The sequence below is a fragment of the Danio rerio genome, chromosome 2 (assembly GCF_049306965.1).
Source record: "Danio rerio strain Tuebingen ecotype United States chromosome 2, GRCz12tu, whole genome shotgun sequence".
Lineage (NCBI taxonomy): Eukaryota > Metazoa > Chordata > Actinopteri > Cypriniformes > Danionidae > Danio > Danio rerio.
The window spans coordinates 47,709,373-47,734,560 of record NC_133177.1 but is presented as its reverse complement, the minus strand read 5'-3'; the positions used below and the strand labels follow the sequence as shown (position 1 = coordinate 47,734,560).

Sequence of the window (25,188 nt, the reverse complement as noted above, 5' to 3'; positions counted from 1 at the left end):
AGTTAGCTGAATTGGTCACATGACTAAAATGCGTGAGCGATTTTAAAGCCTCCGGTTTCACAGTCCACACTGCTACATGAAAACGGCGTTTCAACTTTATCCTCTTTGGACTGCGTTTTCAAAAATATATGTTTTTTTTGGAAGGCCAAAATGGAGTAAAAGAATATGCACTAAAAGGTATTGGTTTGGACATGGCCTAATTAAAACAAAGGGTTTTGGACTCAAAGTTTCACTCTGAGTTGGACTACTCAAAAACTGTAAAAGTAAGAGTCTCACCTGACAGAATAATGTCATTGCGGAGGGCGCACACTGCATACTCGGATTTCGTGTACTCGGGATGTTTAGCAAGGGACGTCCACTCTCCCGTCACGGGATCATAACATTCTGTGTATGGCAGATTGAACCCCCCCATCCGCTCACAACCTCCCACCACCACGATGACCTCAGAGAAACCAGTGGACCTGCAGAAAAGGAGGAGAAACAACATCTTAAGATAAGCACAGGCTCTGAAGTGGTGAAATAAAGAGATGATATCATCGGGAAGTGCTTCAGTTTCATTCCTGCAAAGGAACAATGAGCTCCTGCAATGACTCAAATCATAAATTATATCTTGCTACAGACTTTTTAAACTGTTTACCCTATATAACAAACCTTACTTTAATTTTGTTGTGAGATTTCTAATTTATAGACAATAAATAGTGCATGTATTTAAATTATTAGCTCACAAAATAATGGAACTAATTTGTCTAATCATGTCATTCCAATCCTCAGAGACCTTCGTTCATTTTAGGAACACGTATTTAGGATATTTTAGATCTAATTTGAGAGCTCTCTCATTCGCCATAGACAGCAACAGTTCTGAAATGTTAAAAATTCACAAAAAGAAACAGTCCATGTGTCTATGGTGGTTTAACGGTTATAGGAAGCTCCAAAAATATTTGAGAAAAAAAAGGTAAAAAAGTGAAAGACATTGAAGAGAAAACATTAGCGAACAAAGACGTTTTTACAAATTTGTGGCACACAACAGTGTTCTTAGAGCTTTATATGATTACAGTTTAACTACTGCAAAGTCAAATGGGATGTTTTTTGGTTAATTTTCTGGACTTTGAACATCTTGTGTTTATGGAGGATAAGAAAGCTCTCAGATATCATTAAAATATATTATTTTTGTTCCAAAGATTGGTGAAGCTCTGGAATGACAATGCTGAGTAATTAATAACAGAATTTAAATTTTTAGGTAAATAAATTCTTTAATATTCTTAAAAAAAGTGAATGGACAACACAATCTCCCTGGAAAATAAGCTATCCCATACAATTAGACAAAAATGAGACAGATCTTTGAAAGAAAAGCAATCATAAAGACTTGCCCCTTGCACCAGGTCTAAACATTCAGTCAATAAAGCAAGGGTATAGACAACTTTACCACCAAATATTAAAACCGTAAATCCACCGCAAATCGTAAATCTATGAGATCTGTGCTATGATATTCTGATCCCCAAGTAAGTCTTGGGGCCTATCCTAAAAACTGATTTATTTTTTCTTAAAAGAGACAGTTTAAACAAATATGAAATGCTGCTATATATTTATGTAACCTAAGGCAAAATGACTTAAAGTATTAAAGAAGATTTTTAGATAAAACTTTGTTCCAACGAATCAAGCAAATCAGAAAACTGGATAAACCAGTTCTGATGGGCCCAGTCACTCCTACTTGAAATGAGCCAGTTTACATGTTATTATGATCCTGTGATGCCAGGTTTGCCAACTCGTTCAACGCTTCAAGTACTGAAGGAAAACATTTCTACTCAAAAAGCACATGCACCAGTGTTTAAGACATGAATGAGCCAGGCAGAAAAAAAAGAGGCAAAAATAAAATCATTATGGTTTATCATAATTTATTAAAAAGGTAAGTGGAAGAAGTCTAGTTTATTCACTTTATAAATGCAAAAACTACATGTGTCTTGTCATTTTTGGTTGGTTGCTTGGGTGCATTTACGGCATTGCATGATTCTGTAAACAAACTGATAAATCAGTTATTTGACCCAGAAACAAACTATTCAGAAGAACATGTTTGCAAAAAGTAATCAGATTTCCCAATTTGCCCGAGGCCAAGCATTGCAGGTTATAATGTTTCATGCTTCATAAGAACTGTGTATTGTTAGAGCCACAGGTATTAATTTGCATTCTTGAATGCCTTTTTTGGATTCTCGTAAATATGATTACCATTGGCTTGATCCTTTTTAATCCTTCACTTTAAATTTACTGTAAGGCTTTATTACGTGACAAGCATGTATTTTATAATACATACATCAGTAAAATTCAATGTATTTGAGTTGAATGTGTCACTGAGAAATGAAGACACCAGCCATTTGAAATATTAGCGCACAATGCAACATTGTTTTCATTGAGTAAATGTATGTACACTAGGGCTGCACAATATTGGAAAAATCTGACATTGCGATATTTATTTTCTGTTATAAATGTTGCGATATGAATACAGTTTCACATAATTCATAAGACGGTTTCTTTTGGGGGGGGGGGGGTTCTAACAGTATTTAGGTACAGAAATTGAATAATCTTAATGCAAAACATACTTTTCTTACTTGGTTTTGTCTTGTTTGTAGGGCAAATATCTAAAAAATTCTTAGATCAAAGTGACAATAACGTTTTGTTTTTAACTTCAGAAGAAATAAATCAAAATGAGAACTTTTTCCTTAAAACAACCAGTGGGGTGAGTAAAATAGTCTTGTTTTCACTATAAAATGTAAATATTTGGATTAAAAACAAGATAAAAATTCTAAGTGAGAAAACCTTTTTTGTATAACTCATATAGATTCTGTGTAAACACAGTAATTAAATAAATTTCTGTAGCTGCAAAACGATATTTCGTGCAGCCCTAATGTACACTTGTGGTTTCTGAGGGTTGTATGTGTATGACTTTAAAGCACTAAATCCTTTTTAAATATGCTTTTCAATACAGACACATGGGCAATATGGCATTTTTCTCCCAGCAGGGTGGAACATTAGGAAGCATGGTTAAACACTTTCAACCCCCCCTAATGCAAGATACTGACTCCAAACACCGATAATGCCACCAGAACATAGATAATGCTTCTAAATACAGATAGTCTCCCCATATTAGGATGCTGACTCTAAATACAGAAACTCCATATAAAGGTAATCGCCTCCAAGATAGTGCCTTTCCACATATAACTCCTACAAAGATCCTGTCCCAAAAATACAGATACTTCCTCCAAACACTGACATTTTCCTAAATAAAGACTGCCTACAAAACAAGACATGGCAATACTAAACCAAGACAAGATTTCCAACACAAAAGACCTCTTTTTTTCTGATAAGAAATGCATAATGACTTCTTTGTTCATGATAGAGAAGGGAAACAACGCTTATTTTGATGAAATCTTGAGTGGAGTCTACCCATACAAAGTCACCACTAATGACGGGATGTTGTTATGTGGTTGCTATAATGTTCATGCGGATTTTCTGATCTCGAGATAATGTATCCGTCCCGATGTGAATCAATATTTTTTTTCACTTCCATGTACTCAGAAGTACAGTCACTAAGAAGTAATGATCATATAGAGTGTTGATCATGTGACAACTAATATTTTTAGCCATCATGTAAACTGTACCTGCGTGGTCTGGTACGTGGTGACATCATCTCATTGCCAAGTACGTGGTACCGACGTGCTTCATGCAGCAGCTGGTAACATTCTGGAGCATTCTGGATCAGTTTATCACCTTCCACCTGCAGGAGAGAAATTATCATCACACAATGATTGCTTGACCTCAAACCGGTTCCTGCATATATCTTCCTTGAGTCCAGCTATCTTGTTTAAATAATCTAGTTGTGTTATGAACAAGAAGAGCTTGACTTGAGTAGCACAAACATAAACACATCTGTTGATAGTCTTCAGGTGAACACCAAGACCTTGATTAGATGTTTCAGGTCTGTTTGCGTATCACTGTAGTGAAACTTGACAACTAGCTAAATCTTAAGTTCTTGGTTAATAACTGGTTTAATAACTCAAGAAATTTCCAAGATGGAGCTTATTTTAAGTTGAGGACTTTCTTTAAGGCTTTTTACATCGCACTTAACCCAAAGTTATAATCACACTAAACACTATTTTCCATCAGATAAAGAAACGTTTGCACTTGTAATTTAGTAGTGGGTATAGCACCACTTTTTACCTCAATTTTTGAATTCCTGCTACAGTTTTGCAGTTTTAAATAGATCATCCAAAAATAAAAATTCTGACATTAATTATGTTGTTCATATCATATATATTGTTATTGTTGTTAATATCATTTATATCCCCTGAAACTTTCATTCATCATCAGAACACAAATTAAGATATTTTAGATAAAATCGGAGAGCTTCCTCATCCTCCACAGACAGCAACTTGCACCCATGGAGGATAAGAGAGCTCTTGGATTTCACCTAAAATATCTTAATTTGTGTTCGGAAGATAAATGAAGGTCTCATGGGGATTGGAATAGCATGAGGTTGAGACTATAGCCCCTTTCACACATACAGACGCAATTTTCCGGAAAGGTTGTATGTGTGAACAGGTCCTTTTTGAAAATACCGGTAAATTCGTTCTGGCTATTTTCCGGAAAGAGAAGTTGTAACATTACCGGCAATTTGCCGGAATGCTGCGCTGCGTGAATGCAGAAGAAAGATTCCCGTAATAAGCGCGTGCACGTCTAGAACGTGCTGACGTGAGACGTCTGCTTTAGCCAATCACAACAGTCAGACGCATTTACGTCCGCGCGGTTTGTGAGGATAAAAGCCTTTGAATATTTTTCCAGACACATTTAGCTGCTAGAAGTTAGTCAGATCACGTTTCTATGTTCTTCTTAATGCCAACTGTGTAAATAATCATCGATGAGATGCTTATGATAAGCCGTTGTTTGTTTACCTTCAAGCTTTGCGTGCGCCTATGAGCGCCTGCACACGCACATATTATGAACATCTCGACATGTGAAAGTGATCCTGCGAAAGTTGTTCACAATATTGATCATCCACAGAGTTTGTAATTTAGTCAAATGTTTACAAATACAAGCGCAGCCGTTTAAAGCTCATTTGTGGTGAATGATGTCAGAATTTACCGGTATTTTGGAATGGATGTGTGAATGCTCTTTTCCGGAAAAATTGCTTAACGTCCTCGCCTGTGTGAACAGCGCTTTTTTGAATATACCGGTAAAGTAGTTCCGGAAATTTTCCGGATATTTACCGGTATCACTGTGTGAAAGGGGCTATTAACTAGTAATTAGACAAATATTTTGGGTGAACTCACCCTTTAACCCTATATAGCAGTGCCAAACAACAATGCTCAAGGTAAACTATGTCTAGTGTGAATTGTGAAACATGCTAAACCAGAAATCAGTACCCACAGTTTAGAAGGGTGCAGGGTTAATTAGTAAAATTCTTTTTGATTGCAACCAAGAGGTGCAGGATTGAAAATATTTTTGAAGGCCAAACTGTTTTGGATTTTAATATTTCTAATTCCATCGCCCTGTAGTCAATAGACTTTATGAATGAGTTTGTGGTTAAATGCCTGAATTAATGTCCGCGTTTAACACAGGCTGGAGTTTTTATGTTTTATACTTTCATTTCCTCTAATTTCATTTTCCCTCCGCTTGGTCCTTTATTTATCAGGGTTCGCCACAGCAGAATGAACCACCAACTATTCCAGCATATGTTTTACACAGAGGATGCTCTTCCAGTCGCAACCCAGTTCTGGAAAACACCCATACACTTTTGCATGTCTTTGGACTGTGGGAGAAACTTAGAGCAACCATAGGGAACCCATGCAAACATGGGGAGAACATGCAAACTCCACAGAGAAATGACTACTGGCCTAGCCGGGACTTGAACCAGCAACCTTCTTGCTGTGAGCCAACGTGCCACCCTTTTATATTTCCCTGCTATGGCAAAAAATTCTAACTAACACAGTTGTTGAAAGCTGAAGCTTACTGATGACATTCGGGTCATGTGATTATATGTCGTAGTTTATATCGATTTTAGTTTTTTTTTTACTTCTGCTAATTCCATATAGGTTTCAAAATTTCAAATAGAAATCTAAAAAGAATCTAAAAATGTGGTTGTGCACAGGGTTTATTATCTGCAATAATCCAAAGGTCAATGACAAAAAAAAAATCTTTTGGGTTTTTGTTGAAGAAAAGAATGGACCATTTTCACATTTCCTAGTTTCTCAGAAGCAGAAGTTGTCATAGTGTGGTAAACATAGAGCGCAGTGAATGGAAGAGTAAAACAAATTTTTTTCTTTTTACAATGCTATTTGCTAAAATATTTTTTTTTAAAAAACACTCCATGATGATGGTGTTATCAAGATTAAAAAAAAAAAGGAAAACAAAATTGTGAGACAGCAGACAGATAAAAGAAAAATGTCATATGTACTGTCCTTCCCATACACTTTGCATTTTAAATGCCTCGCACAAGTGATTCCTTAATTTTTTTGTAATTTGATACAAAGATGTTATAACACATATACACAAATACATATAAATGTTTCTTAGTTTTTCTTTTATCAGAATATTAAAAAACTTCCAAGGACTTAAGCGTCTATAACTTTTTTTTTCGTTTTGAGCATTATAAACTCTGGATGATGGATCGGAAAGTAGAGACTTTTGGCTTTACTAAGATGCATGAACTGTGAATGTAGACCAAATTATTCAGCAACTGCTACTGAGAAGATGCCTCAGAGGGTGAGGGAGAAAAGGACACAGATAGTCTTGGAATACTTTTTGCAGAAATGTGGTTTTGAATGCTATCTTCCTCAAATTTGAAATATAAACTCACGAGACACTTGGCCTTTAAGACATTTTTTTAGATTATTCAAGACTGATTTCATGTGTTTGTATATGAAAAAAACTAATATATTGTACACAGTAATTTTCCTCTTTCTCATTACCTCATAATGTACAAATTTTTATATGTTTTTTTACATTGAAACTTTCTAGATGAATCATAGTAAAGCTCAAAGTGTCTTCTTTCCAATGACACTTAATATTTGTGTGTAGCTCACTGGGGTCAAGATAGAACTGTTGCTATTTTAAATTAGGTAGGTGTAAATGCCCATAAACAGGGTGCTGGCTTAAGATACTGATGACCATAACTAAGGATGCTCCGAGCATAACTAAGGATGCTCCGATCGATAGGCTGGAGATTGGTATCACCGATAACCACATTTACTGACTCGACTGATACTCGCTGATCTGGCCAATCTCATTAACCGATTGGAAGTGATTGTTTACACGCAGACGAAGACACGTGCGCTCCAGGTTATAAATACAGCACCTACAACACATGAGGAGGGATATTATGTGTGAAGGCATGAGTGATTGCTGTGCTTACATTACAGCAGCTAAAACACATACAGATGCAGTGCGACCATTGATGTGACTCATGACAGTAATACTCTCTTTGTTGTTGCAAGTGCAGTCATTGTATATTCAGTGTTTTGAGCTGCTCTGATGTGAGCAGAGCAGTCTCCCCTATCTTGTGCCTCATCCAACCCTTTAGTTTTTCCGGAAGCTCCGCAAGTCTCCAGCATATTCATAGCTGCTCTGTGACGCCTGCAAATTTGTTAAAGTACCCCCAAAAATCATGGAGACGAGAGTGATTAAGCAAGAAAACAGATTGCAAGAGGCACAATGATGTTCTGTGTTTTTGACAATATTGCAAGTTCACTGAAAACCTTGAAATAATAGATAAATAAAACTTTTTGAATATGTATTTTTAACAAGACTATTTATTATTTTAACTTCTTGTAACATACTTATTGCAATAAATACATTATGAAGCTTGAAGCATCAGAATCGGTACATGGTATCGGCCGATCACCATAATAAGGAATTGATACTCAGTATCGGTTGCAAAAATCTTGATCAGAGCATCTATAGTCATGACTATATATATAACGCATTTAACAGCATTTTTATTTATTTCATATGTTATGAAAAGGGTCCATCCCAATCACTGCAGCACTCTAAAAGCAACTCAGCAGAGCATTCCTGAATTTGCTCTAAAACGAATTTGAATGTGCCACTCACCGTCTGTACAAAATAGTTTGGATGTAGCAGAGGCAGTCGAACATGTTGAAGAAGATCTTTAAGCATGGGTCTACGGTACTCCACGCCATGGTAAACCCATCGCATCACTGCCTCGAAAACCACCTCTTCCCTGCAAATGGACAACTCATCACTAGCCAAGTATTCCTCCAGCTCGTCCTTGCGGAGGTCTTGAAACTCCTCATGCTGAGCCACTTCTGGAAAGTTCAGCAAGGCGAAAGTACGGCAACGACTGGCCAGCTGTTTGAGAGAGTGGGCATCTGCAAAGCGCTGGATCCCGAGGCAGTTGCAGGGGTCCAGTTGCTCTTCCAAGAATTTTGCACAAGCATCCCGCAATGTGGTGATCTGGAAGAGGCTGGAGGTCTCAAAGAGGAACTGGACGTTAAGCGTGGTGATACAGGCACGACCGGTGTAAACGTACTGCAGGAAGGTGTCCATAGCGTCCGCCTGGATGCCGTTGATCTCCACCACCATCTCCCGACTCTCCCGGTGGTCGTTGCAGAACATGGCACGAAAGTAGCTGCTGCAGGCTGACAATACAGCACGATGACATGGGAACTCGCGGCCCTGGACGCTGATGATCACGTCTGTAAAGAGGCGACTGTCGCGGAACTCGTTGAAGACTTGTAGGACGCTCTCGGAGTGAGAGGAGCCAGAAGAAAAGTTGAAAACATCACTCAGGGTCTTTGTCTCTATCTCAAAGACTTTGCGTTTAATTGCTGGGGATTCTGGGACACCGCCAGAGTTCTCATGATTTAGACGGCGACCCAAAATGAGCACCATGACTGTTATCGGAAAGGAAACCTTCACAAACTTATAATCACTGCAGGAAAACCATCAACACCTGTAGAAGAACAACAGTTGTGATTAACAAACGCTACATTAGATGGATTCAACGCTAAAAAAGGGTCTACTTACAACAGAAACACTGCTTATTAGGAATTTTTAATACAAAAAATGAGGTCTTAACGCAGTTCAAAATGTGTAAATAACCCCAAAACACTGGTATTATAACTGTAATACACTTAAAAATAAGAGTAACAATCGGTCACAAAGGTCATGACAACTAAAATAAAAACAAAAAAAACAAACATGATAAAACTGATAACCACTTTTACACAATCATGACAGAAAATAAAGGCATTGGGTTTAAAAAGTATCTGTAAAGGTTAATAGAGCACACTGAACACACTGGAATACGTCAAGGCATGTGACTGGTAGGAAAAAAGGAAACAAAATCTATTCCTCAAGGCAATAGTGCACAGATACGAAAGCTGGAGTTGAGAGATAGAGTGAGTGAGAAAGCAGAAAGAGCTTGCGCAATCTTTTTTTTTAAGTCACTCAGGTTTGTTTTGTTGTGGAAGTAAAAATAAAGGAACATGAACTGTTGCTCAATATTTCCTCTAACAGCTGAATCAGTTGGCGAGCAAAACATGCCCCATGCGGACTGAATGATGACATCATGTAAATGAAACCAATTATAGAAGACTTCTACTCCATAAAAGGCTTTAAACCACAGATAAATTATTTCCAAGTATTTAGAGAGACCACCTTTATAAATGATTAGGGTAACGTTTGTTCCTATATTGTTTACCATGGTACTTTAAATATTCGGCTTGAAATCACACGCAAGTATGACTTTAAAAGAACATTAGCACTAATGTCGTGTAATCTTCACACACTATATAATTGATTGTGAACAATGTTGTACTTTGAAAGCCATTGGCTGCTAATATGATTTAACTATTTAGAATTTGCAAAGAATACTTTTATGAAATTATATTATTAGGGAGAAAGTCTGAATGTCCAAATATAAAACTAAATTTACCACAATTCATCAAATTGTCTGCTGGACAATCCAATGCTCGTTCTGGGTACTGATGCTGGTCTTAGATGTTTTACCACAGTATTCTTAGACATTCTCATACAGATTCTGAATAGACAGTTTTAAAACTTTTACCTGCCAACTGAATTTTTATTAAAAAAATACCTCATGCAAAGGGAAAAAATAACATTAAGTCAGAATTATATTCATCCACAAATACTGTATATTAATAAACATGTTTTTATATAAGCAATAATAAGTAATAAACCTGGAATTACGTTTTGTCTCGAAGATATATAATCCTTGCATGATTGAGGTAAAGTTGGTTTTATATTCCCACATTCGTTCAGTGACAACTTGTAACACGCTCTCTATTGTTTACCATGGTATTTTGAATATGCGGTCTGAAATCACATGTAAAATGACCTCAAAACAACATCAGCACTATTTAATTGATTGTGAACAGTGTTGTACTTTGATAGCCATTGGCCGCTAACATGATTTCCCCATGTAAAATTTGCAAAGAATACTTTTCTGAAAATATATAAAGGAGAAAGTATGAATGTTTGAATATAAAACCAACTTTACCTCAATTTATAAATAGGCCTACTGGACAATCAGCCTAATTGCTGGTTCTGGGTGCAAATACCTACCCAGGTACCCAGGACAACTGTACTGATGCTGGCCTTAGATGTTATGCTATAGTATTCCAGGACTAGGAAACCGGCCAGGCCATACATTTTTATATAGATTCGGAATAGACACAGCCTTAAAAAACTTTCACATGCCAACTAAATTTTTTATTTAAAAATACCTCATGCAAAGAAAAAATATTATTAACACAAAACCACATATATCTATAAACACTGTACATTAATAGAAATACTTATATATAAGCAATAATAAATAGTAAACCTGGAATTACGTTATGTCTTGAAGATATATAATCCTTGCAGGATTCCTAGGTACCCAGGAGAACTGTAATGATGCTGGTCTTAGATGTTGTACTATAGTATTCCAGGACTTGGAAACCGGCCAGGCCATACATTTTCATCTAGATTCTTAGAACTTAAAACTTTGACCTCTTAACTGAATTTGTTATTATAATTTGTTTTTGAATAGTTATTAAAAACACCTCGTGAAAAAACAATATTATTAACACAAACCTATACATCTACAAATACTGTATATTAATAAACACATTTATTTATAAGCAATAATAAGTAATAAACTTGGAATTACGTGATGTCATGACGATATAATCGTTGCATGTTAAAGCACCATAACGTGACGCAGATTAACTTACACGATACATTCGTCAAGTACAACGGACGCTTTAAATGTTCATCATATATCGCATTACACAGACCTGATAATCTCAATCATTAGTCTTTCCAGGTTAAAAAGCAAAACAATACATGGAATAATTATTTTTCTCACCTTATCCCCAAGAGACCAACTTTCTGGAAAACATTAAAAATAACAGCAAGGGTTAAAAATCCTCGAAAGAAGGTGCTGTTAAACAAATCCGGTTTGTTTCTGAAAAGAAATCCATGGGTATGAGCACTTGTGCATGTCAGCGTGGAGTTTTCTTTGTTAACGTCTGTCTCTTAACCGCTCTCTGCGTGTTCTGGCACAAAGAACTCAAAACACAGCTCTGGGCTTCTGTTATGTCAGCTGTTCTCCGTGGTGTTCAGGGGAAATGTAGTTCTGTCATCGTACAACCTCCCCTTGAGACAAGCAAAGGAAAACAACATATCCCATAATTCCACGCAGAAGAATTTCCATGTGGATGGCTGTTGTTTGCAAACAAAAACCAGACGGTTTGTGTCATGTTGTTGTCGTCACGCAAAGTTTAACAGAATTTGCATCTTATTACATTGACGTATATTGTAAATGTTAATACAATAACATATAATATCGATATCTGAAAGCGTCACGTTATCCATTATGTTTTAAATGCACAGCTTTGTACAGTGCATTAGTATTACTGAATAATTAGCACATTTGTCGTTCTTTCTGTAACTGTAGAATGTCAACCTGATAGTAAAAATACAACTGTTTAAAAATATAGATATTAAACAGGTAGTTCTCTAGACATTTGGAAACGGAAAAACCCGTGACGTATTACTGGAAACTTGATCTTCCTTGTGTTAACTTACCATCATGGACTTGAATAATATACTTAAATAGTATATAGATTATGATGACTTATGTTATTGTATGCATTATATATACGTTTTGTGAAATATGCATAAATATAATTCATTTTAATGTTTTATTTAAAACAACAAGGAAAAACAATCAGCCTTTTTAAAAGACGCCACCAGCTCCATCTTGTGGACATTAACCATGCAGTGTTTCGCGCGCACATTATTTTCTGTCATCGACTGGATAGCTCGGGACGGTCATACAGGTTAGACACAATATTTTACACATAACGTTACTACAGTATTAATAATGAATAATTTGTAATCTTCTTCGATCAACAATTCATTTGAACACCAATGTAGACTATGAAATTAATTTCTCAGCAGCACTGCCATTTGTTTTTTTTTTATCAAGACAAATTGAGAAACCATTTTGTATTTGCTCTAACGTTAAATAACTTTTATCAATACAAACATCGGTAGTTTAATACATTTGTTTTCATACACTTCTCCAACATTGCAGATAGTTTGAATTTGTCTCCATTAATATTTACAAAACCTATTTTAGGTTTCAAGATACAATAAATGAAGGAATCTGGTTTTCGAAAATAACAAAACAAGCAGCATTTGTAAGTACAACTCGTAATTCATAACATGTACACTGTAAAAACAGTGGTCTTAGAGACCGTTCACCCAAAAATAAACATTGACTCACTATTTACTAACCTTCAATTTACAAACACAGTAAAAATGCTGGCTTCCACACAATTGATTTGTATAAAGACATCATGAATGAATAGCTTATAGTTTTTACAAATTTGAGTGGATTGAAAATAAAACAATTAAGTTGTTAATAAAAATTGTTCTCATAGCCTGGCATTACTTTTTTATCAAGACAAATAGACAAATCATTTTGTATTTAAAGAAATCTTATAAATTTAATCTATTTATTTTCATACACTTCTTAAACATTTCCGATAACTTGAGTTTGTCTCCATTAATATTTACACAACCTATTTCAGGTTTCAAGATACAAAATCAATGCAAATGAAAGAATCTGGTGTTCGCAATTAAAAATGGCACCATTTGTAAGTAGTTGCAACTCGTAATTCACTATATGTACTCTGAAAAAAAACTAACAGTTTTAGAGACAGTTCACCCAAAAATGGTTATAATGCCAATTCTCCATAATGGACAGATTTTACGCTGAACGTCATCATTACTTATTTTTCTTTTAAAACAACATTCTCAAAGCGTTATCAACATTTTTATGCCCATACAAAACAATCTGATTTCTTCTGTCCAAACACGAACAGAACGTTTGTTCATTCCTTCATATTTATTTCTTTAACATGCAACATTTGAGTTTAATCTTTCAAAAAATGTATAATAAACTCATTAATAGTCAAGCAAGCAAATCAATGCAGATAATGTACGCTGTAAAAAAAATCCTCAAAATTCCTTCATGTTGTCCCAACACAAATTAATTAAGTTAACTTAATAAGTTTTACAAATTTAAGTGGATTGAACATAAAACAATTAAGTTGCCCCAATGACATCTGAAAAATTGTGTTGTTTCAGCTCATTGTGAATAAGTAGTTTGAACAAGCAACAAAATATTTTTTAGAGTGAACCTTTATGACTTTTTTTTTGTTAAACACAGAAAGATATTTTGAAGAAAGTTAGTAACTATTGACATCCATAGTAGGAAAAATAAATACTATTGTTTAAAGTTTGACTTTTTATTCAAAGGCAAAATTTAAAGATAAAAGAAATTAAAGGTTGCCAGATTCCAGCATAAAAAAGAAATATTATTACATTATTTTAGGTTCACTCAATTTTGCTCTTCAAAAAAAAAAAAAAAAAAAAAAAAATATATATATATATATATATATATATTGTTATTGCTGTTGTTATTATTATCCTTATTATTAGTTGGACCAAATACTCAAACATTTAAATTAATAATCATGGCTCAATTTGTGTTTATTGGTCAAGTCGAGATAGCTTTTCTGAATGTTGTTAATGAAATTATGCACTGATTTAATGTTATAAGATACATTTATGTAGACTTAATATAAGTAGCCCTCTTAGCCTTACAAGTATTTTTCCTTAAAGGGATAGTTCACACAAAAATGAAAATTCTGTCATTATTTACTCTTTCTTTACTAATTTCAAATCTTTGAGTTTCTTTCATCTGTTTAACACAAAAACAGATATTATTAGAAATATGGCAAACATGTACCCTACTATGCAAATCAATGGTTACCAATTTTCAGCTTTCTTCAGAACATATTTATTTGTGTTCAGCAGAAAAAACTCATAAAGGTCTGAGTCAGGTTACCACTTGTGGGTGAGTAAATAGTACATTTCCATTTTAGGGTGAACCATCCCTTTAAGAACATTACTTTAAGCACATCTGATAGAAGATAAACATGAGCCAGTTTCTGAATAAAGCATATCAACTCTGGAATTGACTTTTAGTTTTTTTAATTTTTATTATTTAATGTGGCCGATCAAGAAGGTCTCTGGTTCGAGTCCCGGTTGGGTCAGTGAGAGGGGTCTGAATGCAGACCTGGTGCAGGATCTGAGCTGCATCCAATTCTTTTTATTGGGCTCACCTAACCCCACCCCTAACCCTACCAATCACAGTGATGTTATTCGCTCCATTTAAGTGCATTGTGTCTGACATTGCATTGCTGAGTGATGCAATCTCATCTTGCATCATAAAGGCTGCATCCAGATATTATTGGGGTCAGTTGGCATTTCTGTATGGAGTTTGCATGTTCTCCCTATGTTGGTGTGGGTTTCCTCCATGTGCTCCGGTTTCCCCCACAGTCTAAAGACATGCAGTATAGGTGAATTGAATAAATTAAATTGGTCGTAGTGTATGAGTGTGTGTGTAAATGAGTGTGTATGGATGTTTCCTAGTACTGGGTTGCAGCTGGAAGGGCATCCGCTGTGTAAAACATATGCTAGATAAGTTGGCGGTTCATTCCGCTGTGGCAACCCCTGATGTATAAAGGTAGCCGAAGGAAAATTAATGAATAAATAAATGATTGATAGCCTTAGAGTTTTTAATACCAAAACACACAGTGTAGATACATAACACCATAATAAACACATCAAATGTATTTATAATAATGTAATAAAGTCAATTTCATTCATATCCTTGATTATTCTCACATATTATTCTTACAAACTACACAGTTGAGCATCAGTACAGCTTACTCCTTTAAAAAGTTTCATCACAACAAACCCAACATCCCTCTCAAATGTCTTCTCCACAGGTTTGAACGCGCATCTTTATATCACAGGTGTGATTTCTGTGGGTCTGTTCAGCCGAAAGAACTGTATCAAAACCCTGCACAGTTCTCTATAGCGCAGCCCGTACAGATACGGAGCAAAGGCTTTGGGCAGGACCAGCAGGACGTTACACACCACCAAGGACATCCACAGGTTTGCTCGGAGGTCCACGGTCTCACTTTTATGGCAAAGCATCAGCTCAATCACTAACACCAGCAGAGGACAGAAAGCCAAGAAAAGGTGGAGATAATGAATAAGAAAAGTTCCTCTAGCGCGGGACCAGGCCTCGCCTTTCCACACGCCTGAGGGACGGGTGCAAAAGTAGAGGATGAGATAACCAGACAACACCAAGAGGAGGATGAAGATGATACCAGTGATCGTCAGGAGCATGGACACGTGCAGAGGGCGAAAATGGCTAACGGTTAACACAATCAGCAAAGGTAAGGAGCAAAGATGGAGGGCGCAGGGACCTGTACTATGGTACCACAAAAACATCCCAACAGCAGCTGCGGGAAAAAAGACTGAGATGGCCCAGATGATGGCAACTGCTCCGTAGGTTCTCGAGACGGGCCAAACTGCAAGGTAACGAAGAGGTGCCAACACAGCAAAGCAGGTATCCAGCACCATTGCTGTAATACTGAGCACCCCACAGCTGTATAGAATTGCTGATAGGAACAGCAGAACAGCACACGGCCACTCGGTCATCAGCACACCAGCCGAATTAATGCAGGCACTCAAGATGATCATGCAAACGAAGAGCAGGTCGCTGAAGAGCAGATTGGCCAGAAGAAGGTATCGGGTTTGCTGCCGCAGGTTGACGCGGGACAGGATACGCACTAGAAGAACTGGAGTGGTTAACAAAATAGCCAGCAATGCCAAAATGGGGCACACCTGAAGCACCCTCATGTGGCAGGGAGGGAGGAATCCATGCCATTCATGCGCAAACATCTCCGCCGGGCTTTCTGAAGAGTTCGAAGAATTGGAGGAAAGCCTGTGAAGCTCAGCCCGACCTGATTTGTTGTACCAATTGCCAAAGGAACAAAGCAGAGATAAGAAAAGATCCTCCGCAACTAGGTAGAAACGCTCAGACTTTCCCTCCATCAAGGTTTCCATCTCTTGGCATGTGTTTGTGCATCTAATCCAGGACAGAAAGAGCAATGGATTGGTACGGGTAAATGCATCTCTCTCTCTCTCTCTCTCTCTTCTTTTTTTTTTTTACAGACAGTGGTGACAGGTGTGGATTTGATGGTTTCCTTGGAGATGGAGAAACAGGTAAACAGCACTTCACAGCTAAATGGATCAGAATGACACTCTGGGATTTGCACCAATGCATAAATATTGATATGCCTTCCTAGAATCCGAAGTATTGCATAACATTTACACTGTTATTTTTGGAACTGATTGACTGTTTAACTTGGAGGACTAAGTGCCAGACTGGTTAAACATTGAGCGCTTGAGGAAATCGGAGAACAGAAAAAAACACAATCCAGTAAAAAAAAAAACTATAATGTAAATTTATTTGTTTTACCAACAGAACAAAACAACATTATCATATTGACTTTTGCCCACATGAGTTTAAATCAATATTGTGAGCATGAATAACAACATGTACATTGTAAAAAAAAGTCTTTAGCTCATGATTCATGGGTGTTTTCTGTTTATGTGTGCTTCTGAATCACATTAATTTTATGTTAAAAAATATAACAACTTGATTTTGTTGACCTTTTCTGAAGTTTGAAACAATTGATTGAACAAGAAATAACACAGGGGTGAGGCAGTGGCGTAGTATGTAGAGCTGTCGCCTCACAGCAAGAAGGTCGCTGGTTCGAACCTCGGCTCAGTTGGCGTATCTGTGTGGAGTTTGCATGTTCTCCCTGCCTTCGCGTGGGTTTATTCCAGGTTCTCCGGTTTCCCCCACAGTCCAAAGACATGCGGTACAGGTGAATTTGGTAGGCTAAATTGTCCGTAGTGTATGAGTGTGTGTGTGTGAATGTGTGTGTTGCGGCTGGAAGGGCATCCGCTGCGTAAAAACTTGCTGGATAAGTTGCCGGTTCATTCCGCTGTGGCGACCCTAGATTAATAAAGGGATTAAGCCGACAAGAAAGTGAATTAATGAAGAAATAACACAAATGAAAATAAATATGTGCAATAACAGGAAAAGGAATGGCAACCGGTTTTTGTTCCAATATCAATATCAATACAATGTCAATACACGGACCACTTTGCACAGCAGATATTAAGCTCTCATAATGCAATTCGAAAGTGTAAATAATGAGAAATCATACCTGGGAGATTCTCACAAAAATAATAAAGATAGAAAGCTAAAATCATTTAAATAAGCCTTAGTCGCTTTAGGATTTTCCAAAAAAAAATCTTGGTCTTAGATGGCACAAAATGTGCTTTATTAATAATACATTTTAATAGTATTACTATTATTCTTGTATGTAATGTAATGTGTATTTATATAGCGCATTTTTTGCGTATGGCCATACACTTTACAATCATAGGAGGGGGTCTCTCCACACCACCACCAGTGTGTAGTACCACTTGGATGATGCGACAGCAGCCACAGGACAGCTGCGCCTGTGCGCTCGCCTCACACTAGCTATAGGTGGATGGGGATGATTGAGAGGCCATGATGGGTGAGGGTTAATAGAGGAATTTGGCTGCAGAGAGAATTTTTAATGACCACAGAGAGTCAGAACCTCGGTTTAAAGTCTCATCCGAAAGACGGCCCTCACTGACATTATGGTGTCCCTTTTACCATCCTGGGGCATTTGAACTCACTCAGACCGCAGGTTGAGCGCCCCCTGCTGGCCTCACTAACACCACTTTCAACAGCAACCTAGTTTTCCAATGTGGTCTCCCATGCAGGTATTGACCAGGCCCAGCCCTGCTTAGCTTCTGAGAGTAACCGGCCATAGACTGAGGGGTGATATCTGATTTAAAAATTTTCCATGATGCCTGCAGGCTAATCTTCATAACGATTATGAAATTTCTTTGGAAAATATTAGGATTAATTACGTTTTTAAAAAGATTGGAAAATAGATTAGATTTTTTTGTTGGACACATTTTGTGAGATTCCCCCTGTTACACATGATATATTGTTATGTTATGATGAATAAATGCACATATTATAACGTTTTTTTAAATAATAAGAAAATATAAAAATGTTTTCATTTAAAACTAAATATAGAATATTTATTTCGAGATCCCTTACCAAATGTTGCTTAAAGTCCTCGTGAACCGAAATCTGCGACAGTTCTACTTTTTGTAATGTGACGCAGTTGCTAGAGAAATGGAATATTAAATGAGCAAACAGTGTGCGTGGCTTATTTTTTTAAAACCGTGGGCTAATTGGATATTGTAAAGTAGGCATTTCATTCAGAAGGATCAGGTTTTAGGAGAGTTATTACAACCTAACAAACATCTCCTACTCACCATTTTTGTTTATTGTCAAAACTGACAGTTGGAGCAACGTTAGCCTCAAAGTCACGTAATCTGATAAAAAACAAACAAACAGGAAGTGCTTTTCAGATTTCAATTAAAGATTAGAAGGGCAAACTATTTATTTCTTTATGATATGTACAGATGAATTGTTCACCACTAACCTAAAGGTCCCATGAAATTAAAATAAGTCTTTTAGATGTTAGTATCAGTATTGTTCATTTTTAGGATATCTATAAGCTAGTGTGCTTCAAAACAGTGACAATATTCACGTTTTAAAAATATAAAACTGATATAAACATATGAAGTAAATAAATATAGTTTGTCTCTTCCACCTAAATGGATCAACGGTTTTATTCACGTCACTTCATTCTACAGATTCTCATAAAATCTTGACCAATCAAATGCTCTCTTGCATCTGACATGCTCCGCCCCCTTCAAGCCGCTTCTCATTTGCTTTTTATTAGATGCACTTGAGCTCAACCACTCTCACTGGCAGAGCTGATATTGGCTGTTTATTTTAAAAGGGGAGGAGCTACACTATGTCCCATCCTCTCTTCGTGTTTCAGATAACGTCAAACATCGAATAAAAATGCACATTTCAAAGCACCTCATGGGACCTTTTAACTGAATCCTCCAATGACAGATGCAGTTTTTTTTCCAATATATTTTCTGTGTCAAGTCCACCTCTCTAGGCCGCACTCCTCTGGCTCTGATGTCTGGTTTTCCACAACACCTGCTGGACGGTCTTGTAAATCTCCCGATAGCGCAGGACGTACAGGTAAGGCGTGCAACAGCGCGGCAGAAGCATCAACACACACATGTTCACCAAGTTAATCCAAACTCCCAAATCATCCTTGGCTTCTCTCTTTAACAGAGCCAACTCAACCGCAAAAACCAAAGCAGGAACAAAATACATGATGAGTAACAAAGTGTGCGCCAAAAGCGTCATACGAGCCCTCGAATACCGACTTCGCCATATCCCGGAAGTCCTGGTGATGATGTAGAGATGGATGTAGCAGTATAAGATGAGAGCGGTGCAGAGGCTGACGGCGATAATAAAGTACAGAGGAACGCCAACTTTCAGCTTCTCTTCCAACGAGTGCAAAGCGATCAACACCAAACACACCGGCCGGCTCTGCTGGTCCTTTCCCATCACCACCTCAAACATCACCAATAGTGAAACCGGACACACAGCCGCAATCACCCACATGCTCATAATGATCTTCCTGGCCCGGGATGGCGGGAGAATCTCTTTGTAACGTAGAGGCCAACGTACTGCTACGTACGTATCGACGACCATCAGTGTGACGGTGAGTACAGATGCACTATATGTCATTACCATGCTAACCATCATAAACTCACACAGAGGGGCGGGCAAGTGAAGGCCCACCGAATTGCAGGACACTATCGACAGGTTTACGGTGAGGAAGAGCATGTCAGCGAAAAGGACGTTAGCGAGGAGCAGATAGCGGGTTTCTTGACGTAGCGAAGGAAAACAGAGTACGCAGAGGGATAGAACGGGATTGACTAGCATTGTGACGGAGGTTAGCAGAACCGTGGGGATGAGGAACATGTCCATGTTTCTGCTCTCCATTATGATGTACCAATCTGCAGAGATGTTGACGATGAAAGGCTGAATCATGTTGACGTCTGAGCCACTGAGATAAACCGGTAAGGTGAAGGATGGTCGCTTTTATGGATGGTGGAGCACATATATAGTTTCTCGACCTTAAGAAAAAACAAACAAACAAACATGAGCGCAGAATTATGAACATCACCAAGATTCAAGATTTTATTTTGAACATAAGGTATCAGTGCTCGGGAAAAGTTACTGTTAAAGGGGACCTATCAAGCCCCTTTTTAGAAGATGTCATACAAGTCTCTGATGTCCCTAGAGTGTGTATGTGAAGTTTCAGCTCAAAATACCCCTTAAATATTGTTTTATAACTCTTTAAAACTGCCCCTTTTAGGCTTTGAGGCTTAATTGTGCCATTTTGATGACTGTCGCTTTAAATTCAAATGAGATGTCACCATAGTGGCAGATTTAAAAATAAGACTTTCTATGCTAATGAGGGAGTCACTAAGGGGCGGGGCTTTCTCCCTCTGATGACACATACGAAGGGAGAATGCCAATCAAAGTGTTTCTACAGACTGTTTTGATGAAGTGTGATTATAAAAAAAAAGTAACACATTTTTATAATTAGAAGCTGGCTATATATTTACAGACTGATGCCACACAACTGTGTTTAAACCCCTTATTAAAGTGATTTTTGGATAATAGGTTCCCTTTAAAGGTAATAAACTGTAGTTTTCACATTACTTCTTTAAAAAGTATCACTTATCACTAGTTACTTTTTTTAAGCGTCCGTTACTTTAATGTCATTTTTAAATCTTTCTTGTTTGTAACATTAAAAACTTAGTTTTTTTTTTATTTGACAAATGTAAGGCACTTTCACACCAAAGTGGCATGAGTAAAAAAAAATGTAAGTAAATAAACTTCAGGTTGAAGGAAATCTAAATTCATGTCTGTATTGTTGAGGGCCAAGGCACAAAACTTGCTGTAGTGCTGCCTTTCTGAATTGCATGAAATTTCAGCAATGATTACTTCTGGTTATTCTTTTTAAGGGATACTGATTTGTTTGTGCATTTAAACTAGAACTACAGTCAGTATCATCTTTACACATCTGCGCTTTTTCCTGATTTTACTCAACATGGAGACAGGAGAGCCATCGGTTAATAAATGGGAAAGCAACGTATCATATGATCTTTAAGCACTTTGGATGAGGCTTCCTATAAATGCATTCAATCAAAAGCAAATTTGATGTAATTTTAAAACCAGGAATAAATATTGACTTTTGCTGCACTGCAAAGATTTTTGTCTGTGCATTCAAATGTTCTGTAAAACAGGAATTTCCCGTCTCCTAATGCTACCGGCAACAGACTAACACTTGTAATGCAAGTTAAAAACAAATTGCAAAAAAATCGAATAACATTTATTCTTTACTAAATACTAAATTTGCAACAAATGACCCAAAAGCAAAATATGAAAAATGTTTCTTTCAAATATGTGGAAAAACTGTTTTAAACTATGATGTATTTTTTATTTACAAAGTATTGTTGACTTTCCAACACTTTGCATTTTTGTCAAATATTTACATAGCTCTTCCATGTTAAACTGAACTTCAATGTATTAGCAGGGATAAATGATCGAATATCTCAATCATCTACAGAAGAACTTTATTTTGAAATTCTGTCATCTTTTACTGAGCATCAAGACATTCAAATCTTGTATAACCAATTTTATTTTCTTTTATCTTTTGACGTCTCTTTTTATTAAGTTAATGGGTCAATTACATTCTTCAAAAAATCTTCTGTCAGTTTGTTCTATGAAAAAAGTAAAATATTGAAGTGAGTAAATAGTGAAAACAAACTAAATTTTAGCCCAAAATATTCATCTAAATCGGTGGTTCTCAAACTTTTTTCACCAAGTACCAATAAATTGTGTCTCCAAAGTACCACCATAATGACCAGTATCAAAATACAATAGCATAGTAGGCCTAATTAAGCAGTTACAGCACTGCACAGTTTAAAAAACATGGCAGATTAATTCCTATAATTAAAAATGTTTATTATTGTCAACCGTTTTAAACATTATAGTTAGTTTGAACATTAACACTGTACTGTGCTGACAAGTAAAAAAACAAAATAAAACATCAATGTTTAATTTAAAATGTGCTTTTAAAAGTTAATTAACAATTGTACTGTTCTTAAAAAGTAAAAATAAAAGTGCTGTACTTAAAAGCATTAACATGTAAAGCATTAACATAGCCTTTCTATCCAAACCTGGAAATGTTGCTTGGTTTCATATATAGGCTATGCAGGTCTGGCTCTGCGGGGGCCCTAAGCAGAATAATTTTGGGGCTCTACCTAGCTCTAAAGAGTGGAGTACTGCAGTTGCAAACTAGCCCACAATGACTTCATTGCTTATTAAATACAATCAATGAAGCAGAAAAGTAAAGCCTGATTTCTTCCACTTAATAACAGTCTGAACGATTTGGACTTTTTTAAAACAGCACTTTTTTCATCAACTAGCAGCTTCAAAATTTAAGGATTAGACAGTCTTTAATACCAGTGAGTCCTACTTTGCGTCCTTCTGGAGTGTTAAAAACATATTCTTTTAATTTAGTAAACAGATTGAAGATTCTATAAAAGGTTATAATGGCTTAAATTCAGATTTTCCAACTTTATAATGGATACACGGCAAAAATGCCCTTTTTTTCTTGCTTAGAGAATTTGTCTTGTTTCTAGTCCAAATGTCTAAATATTCTTAAATCAAGAAGCATTTTCAAGACATGTCAAATATTGTGTCTTATTTTAAGAAACAATACGCCAATTTTAAGTGAGCTTTTACTTTAAAACCAGCACAATAATCTGCCAATGGGGTAAGCAAAATAATCTTGTTTTTCCTCTTGAAATAAGATTATTTTGCTTACCCTATTGGCAGATTATTGTGCTTGTATTAAGGAAAAAATTGCTTGCCTAGAAAATGCTCCTTGATATAAGAATTTTTAGATATTTGGACTAAAAACTAGACAAAAAAATTAAATAGGAGAAGCATTTTTTTGCTGTGTAGATGTTACACTGAACATCCACATCAATCATTTTTATGCCCGTACAAACAACAAATCAAATCTGTTTATTTATTCCAACATATTTATCTATTTATTTAACTTAAAAAATTTAAGTTTGATCTTTAAAAAAATTCTAATAATGCTTTTAATGGTCACACAAGCAAATCAATGCAAATGATGTACGCTGTAAAAACAGTCCACACAATTCCTTCATGTTGTCCCAGCACAAATCTAATAAGTTAACTTAAGAGTTTACAAATTTAAGTGGATTGAACATAAAACAATTAAGTTGTCCCCCCAAAATCTGAATTGTGTTGTTTCAACTCATTTTGAATAAGTTTGAACAAATAATTTTTTAGTGTATTAGTTGTGTAGTACAAACTCATGTAACACAATTCAAACACTCCTGTTACTTCCATCCAGTTTTACCAACAAACAGTCACCAGAGGATGAAATAACAATTGCATTGACTACCAAATCGATTAACAGCGTTAAAACAACCAACGTACCTGTTCCACACACATCCACATCTACAGTATCCTCCGCTTCCATCCAGGCCTCCATTAGACTAATGCGGCCGCAGATCAATATCACCCGCACTGTGCCTGTTATCAGCGAGCAGGCGTTTCACTGATGCGCACAGACCTGTAAACCATCACACGGCACTAACACTCTCTCGCCTCTCCATGGTTACTCTGCATTTGGTGTAAATTGTGCTGACCCTCCCCACGACGGGCCGGTCAGATAAACTAACACTAACGCCATTATTACCTCCGTGTCCCTCAACACTACTATGCACCTCATATCCGGAGGTAAAAGCTTATAAAGCAATAAATGAGACGGAGGATTATACAAACAAATAATATACAAAACTGCTGGCATGAATGTAGGACTTGCACAACTGAAGCTTGTGCGCTCGTGGTTGCCTTGTTGTTATTGATGCAAAACTTGATGTATCAGTAGTAAACAAAAGATGCAAAATAATTCAGCTGAACCATGAAGCAATTATTATTTGTTCTACTTTGGTATTTTTAAATTTATTTAAAGGGATAGTTCACATAAAAACATTCATTTACACACCATTTACTTGTTTGAAACCTGTTTGAGTTAAGATATGTGGCAGAAGGTAGATTTTTCTGATGAATCATCTGTTGAACTGCATCTCAATCATCACAATACTGCAGAAGACCTATTGGAACCTGCATGCTCAAGATTCTCACAGAAATCAGTCAAGTTTGGTGAAGGAAAAATCATGGTTTGGGGTTACATTCAGTATGGGGGCATGCGAGAGATCTGCAGAGTGGATGGCAACATCAACAGCCAAGACTTTTGTGCTGCCCATTACTTTACAAACTAAAATAGAGGGCAAATTCTTCAGCAGGATAGCGCTCCTTCTCATACTACAGCCTCCACATCAAAGTTCCTGAGAGCAAAGAAAGTCAAGGTGCTCCAGGATTGGCCTGCCCAGTCACCAGACATGATCATTATTAAGCATGTCTGGAGTAAGATAAAGGAGGAGGCATTTAAGATGAATCCAAAGAATCTTAATGAACTCTGGGAGTCCTGCAAGAACGCTTTCTTTGCCATTCCAGATGACTTCATTAATAAGTGATCTGAGTCGTTGCAGAGATGTATGGATGCAGTCCTATAAGCTCATGGGAGTCATACACAATATTCATTCTTTTCCACTGCACCATGACTTTATATTCTA

At 36.6% G+C, this 25,188-nt stretch overlaps 3 protein-coding genes across 3 annotated transcripts in view; all 3 read right to left on the bottom strand.

The window, feature by feature from the left end:
* The window catches only part of klhl24a (kelch-like family member 24a), a 36,234-nt gene extending 24,662 nt beyond the window's left edge, over positions 1-11,572 (bottom strand). The window contains 4 exon segments of the mRNA NM_001077340.1: positions 277-461; positions 3,651-3,766; positions 8,098-8,959; positions 11,381-11,572. Of these exon segments, the coding sequence (NP_001070808.1) occupies positions 277-461; positions 3,651-3,766; positions 8,098-8,898 (1,102 nt within the window). The 5' untranslated portion in view covers positions 8,899-8,959; positions 11,381-11,572.
* A 3,703-nt stretch (positions 11,573-15,275) lies between these two features.
* LOC101885494 (probable G-protein coupled receptor 148) lies at positions 15,276-17,753 on the bottom strand. The gene has a single exon (XM_005171418.6). The coding sequence runs from the start codon at positions 16,507-16,509 to the stop codon at positions 15,397-15,399; it is 1,113 nt and encodes a 370-aa protein (XP_005171475.1). The 5' UTR covers positions 16,510-17,753; the 3' UTR covers positions 15,276-15,396.
* A 1,080-nt stretch (positions 17,754-18,833) lies between these two features.
* On the bottom strand, positions 18,834-25,066 carry LOC101885431 (probable G-protein coupled receptor 148). Its single transcript, XM_009298824.3, has 2 exons — positions 23,987-25,066; positions 18,834-20,574 (listed from the first exon to the last, which is right to left on the bottom strand). Exon 2 carries the CDS (start codon positions 20,486-20,488, stop codon positions 19,535-19,537), a length of 954 nt encoding a protein of 317 aa, XP_009297099.1. The 5' UTR covers positions 20,489-20,574; positions 23,987-25,066; the 3' UTR covers positions 18,834-19,534.
* Positions 25,067-25,188: the final 122 nt, after the last annotated feature.

What these genes read in the sequence shown, in the direction of transcription:
- LOC101885494 (XM_005171418.6), bottom strand. Translation starts at nt 16,509, where the DNA reads ATGGAAACCTTGATGGAGGGAAAGTCTGAGCGTTTCTACCTAGTTGCG.
- LOC101885431 (XM_009298824.3), bottom strand. Translation starts at nt 20,488, where the DNA reads ATGATTCAGCCTTTCATCGTCAACATCTCTGCAGATTGGTACATCATA.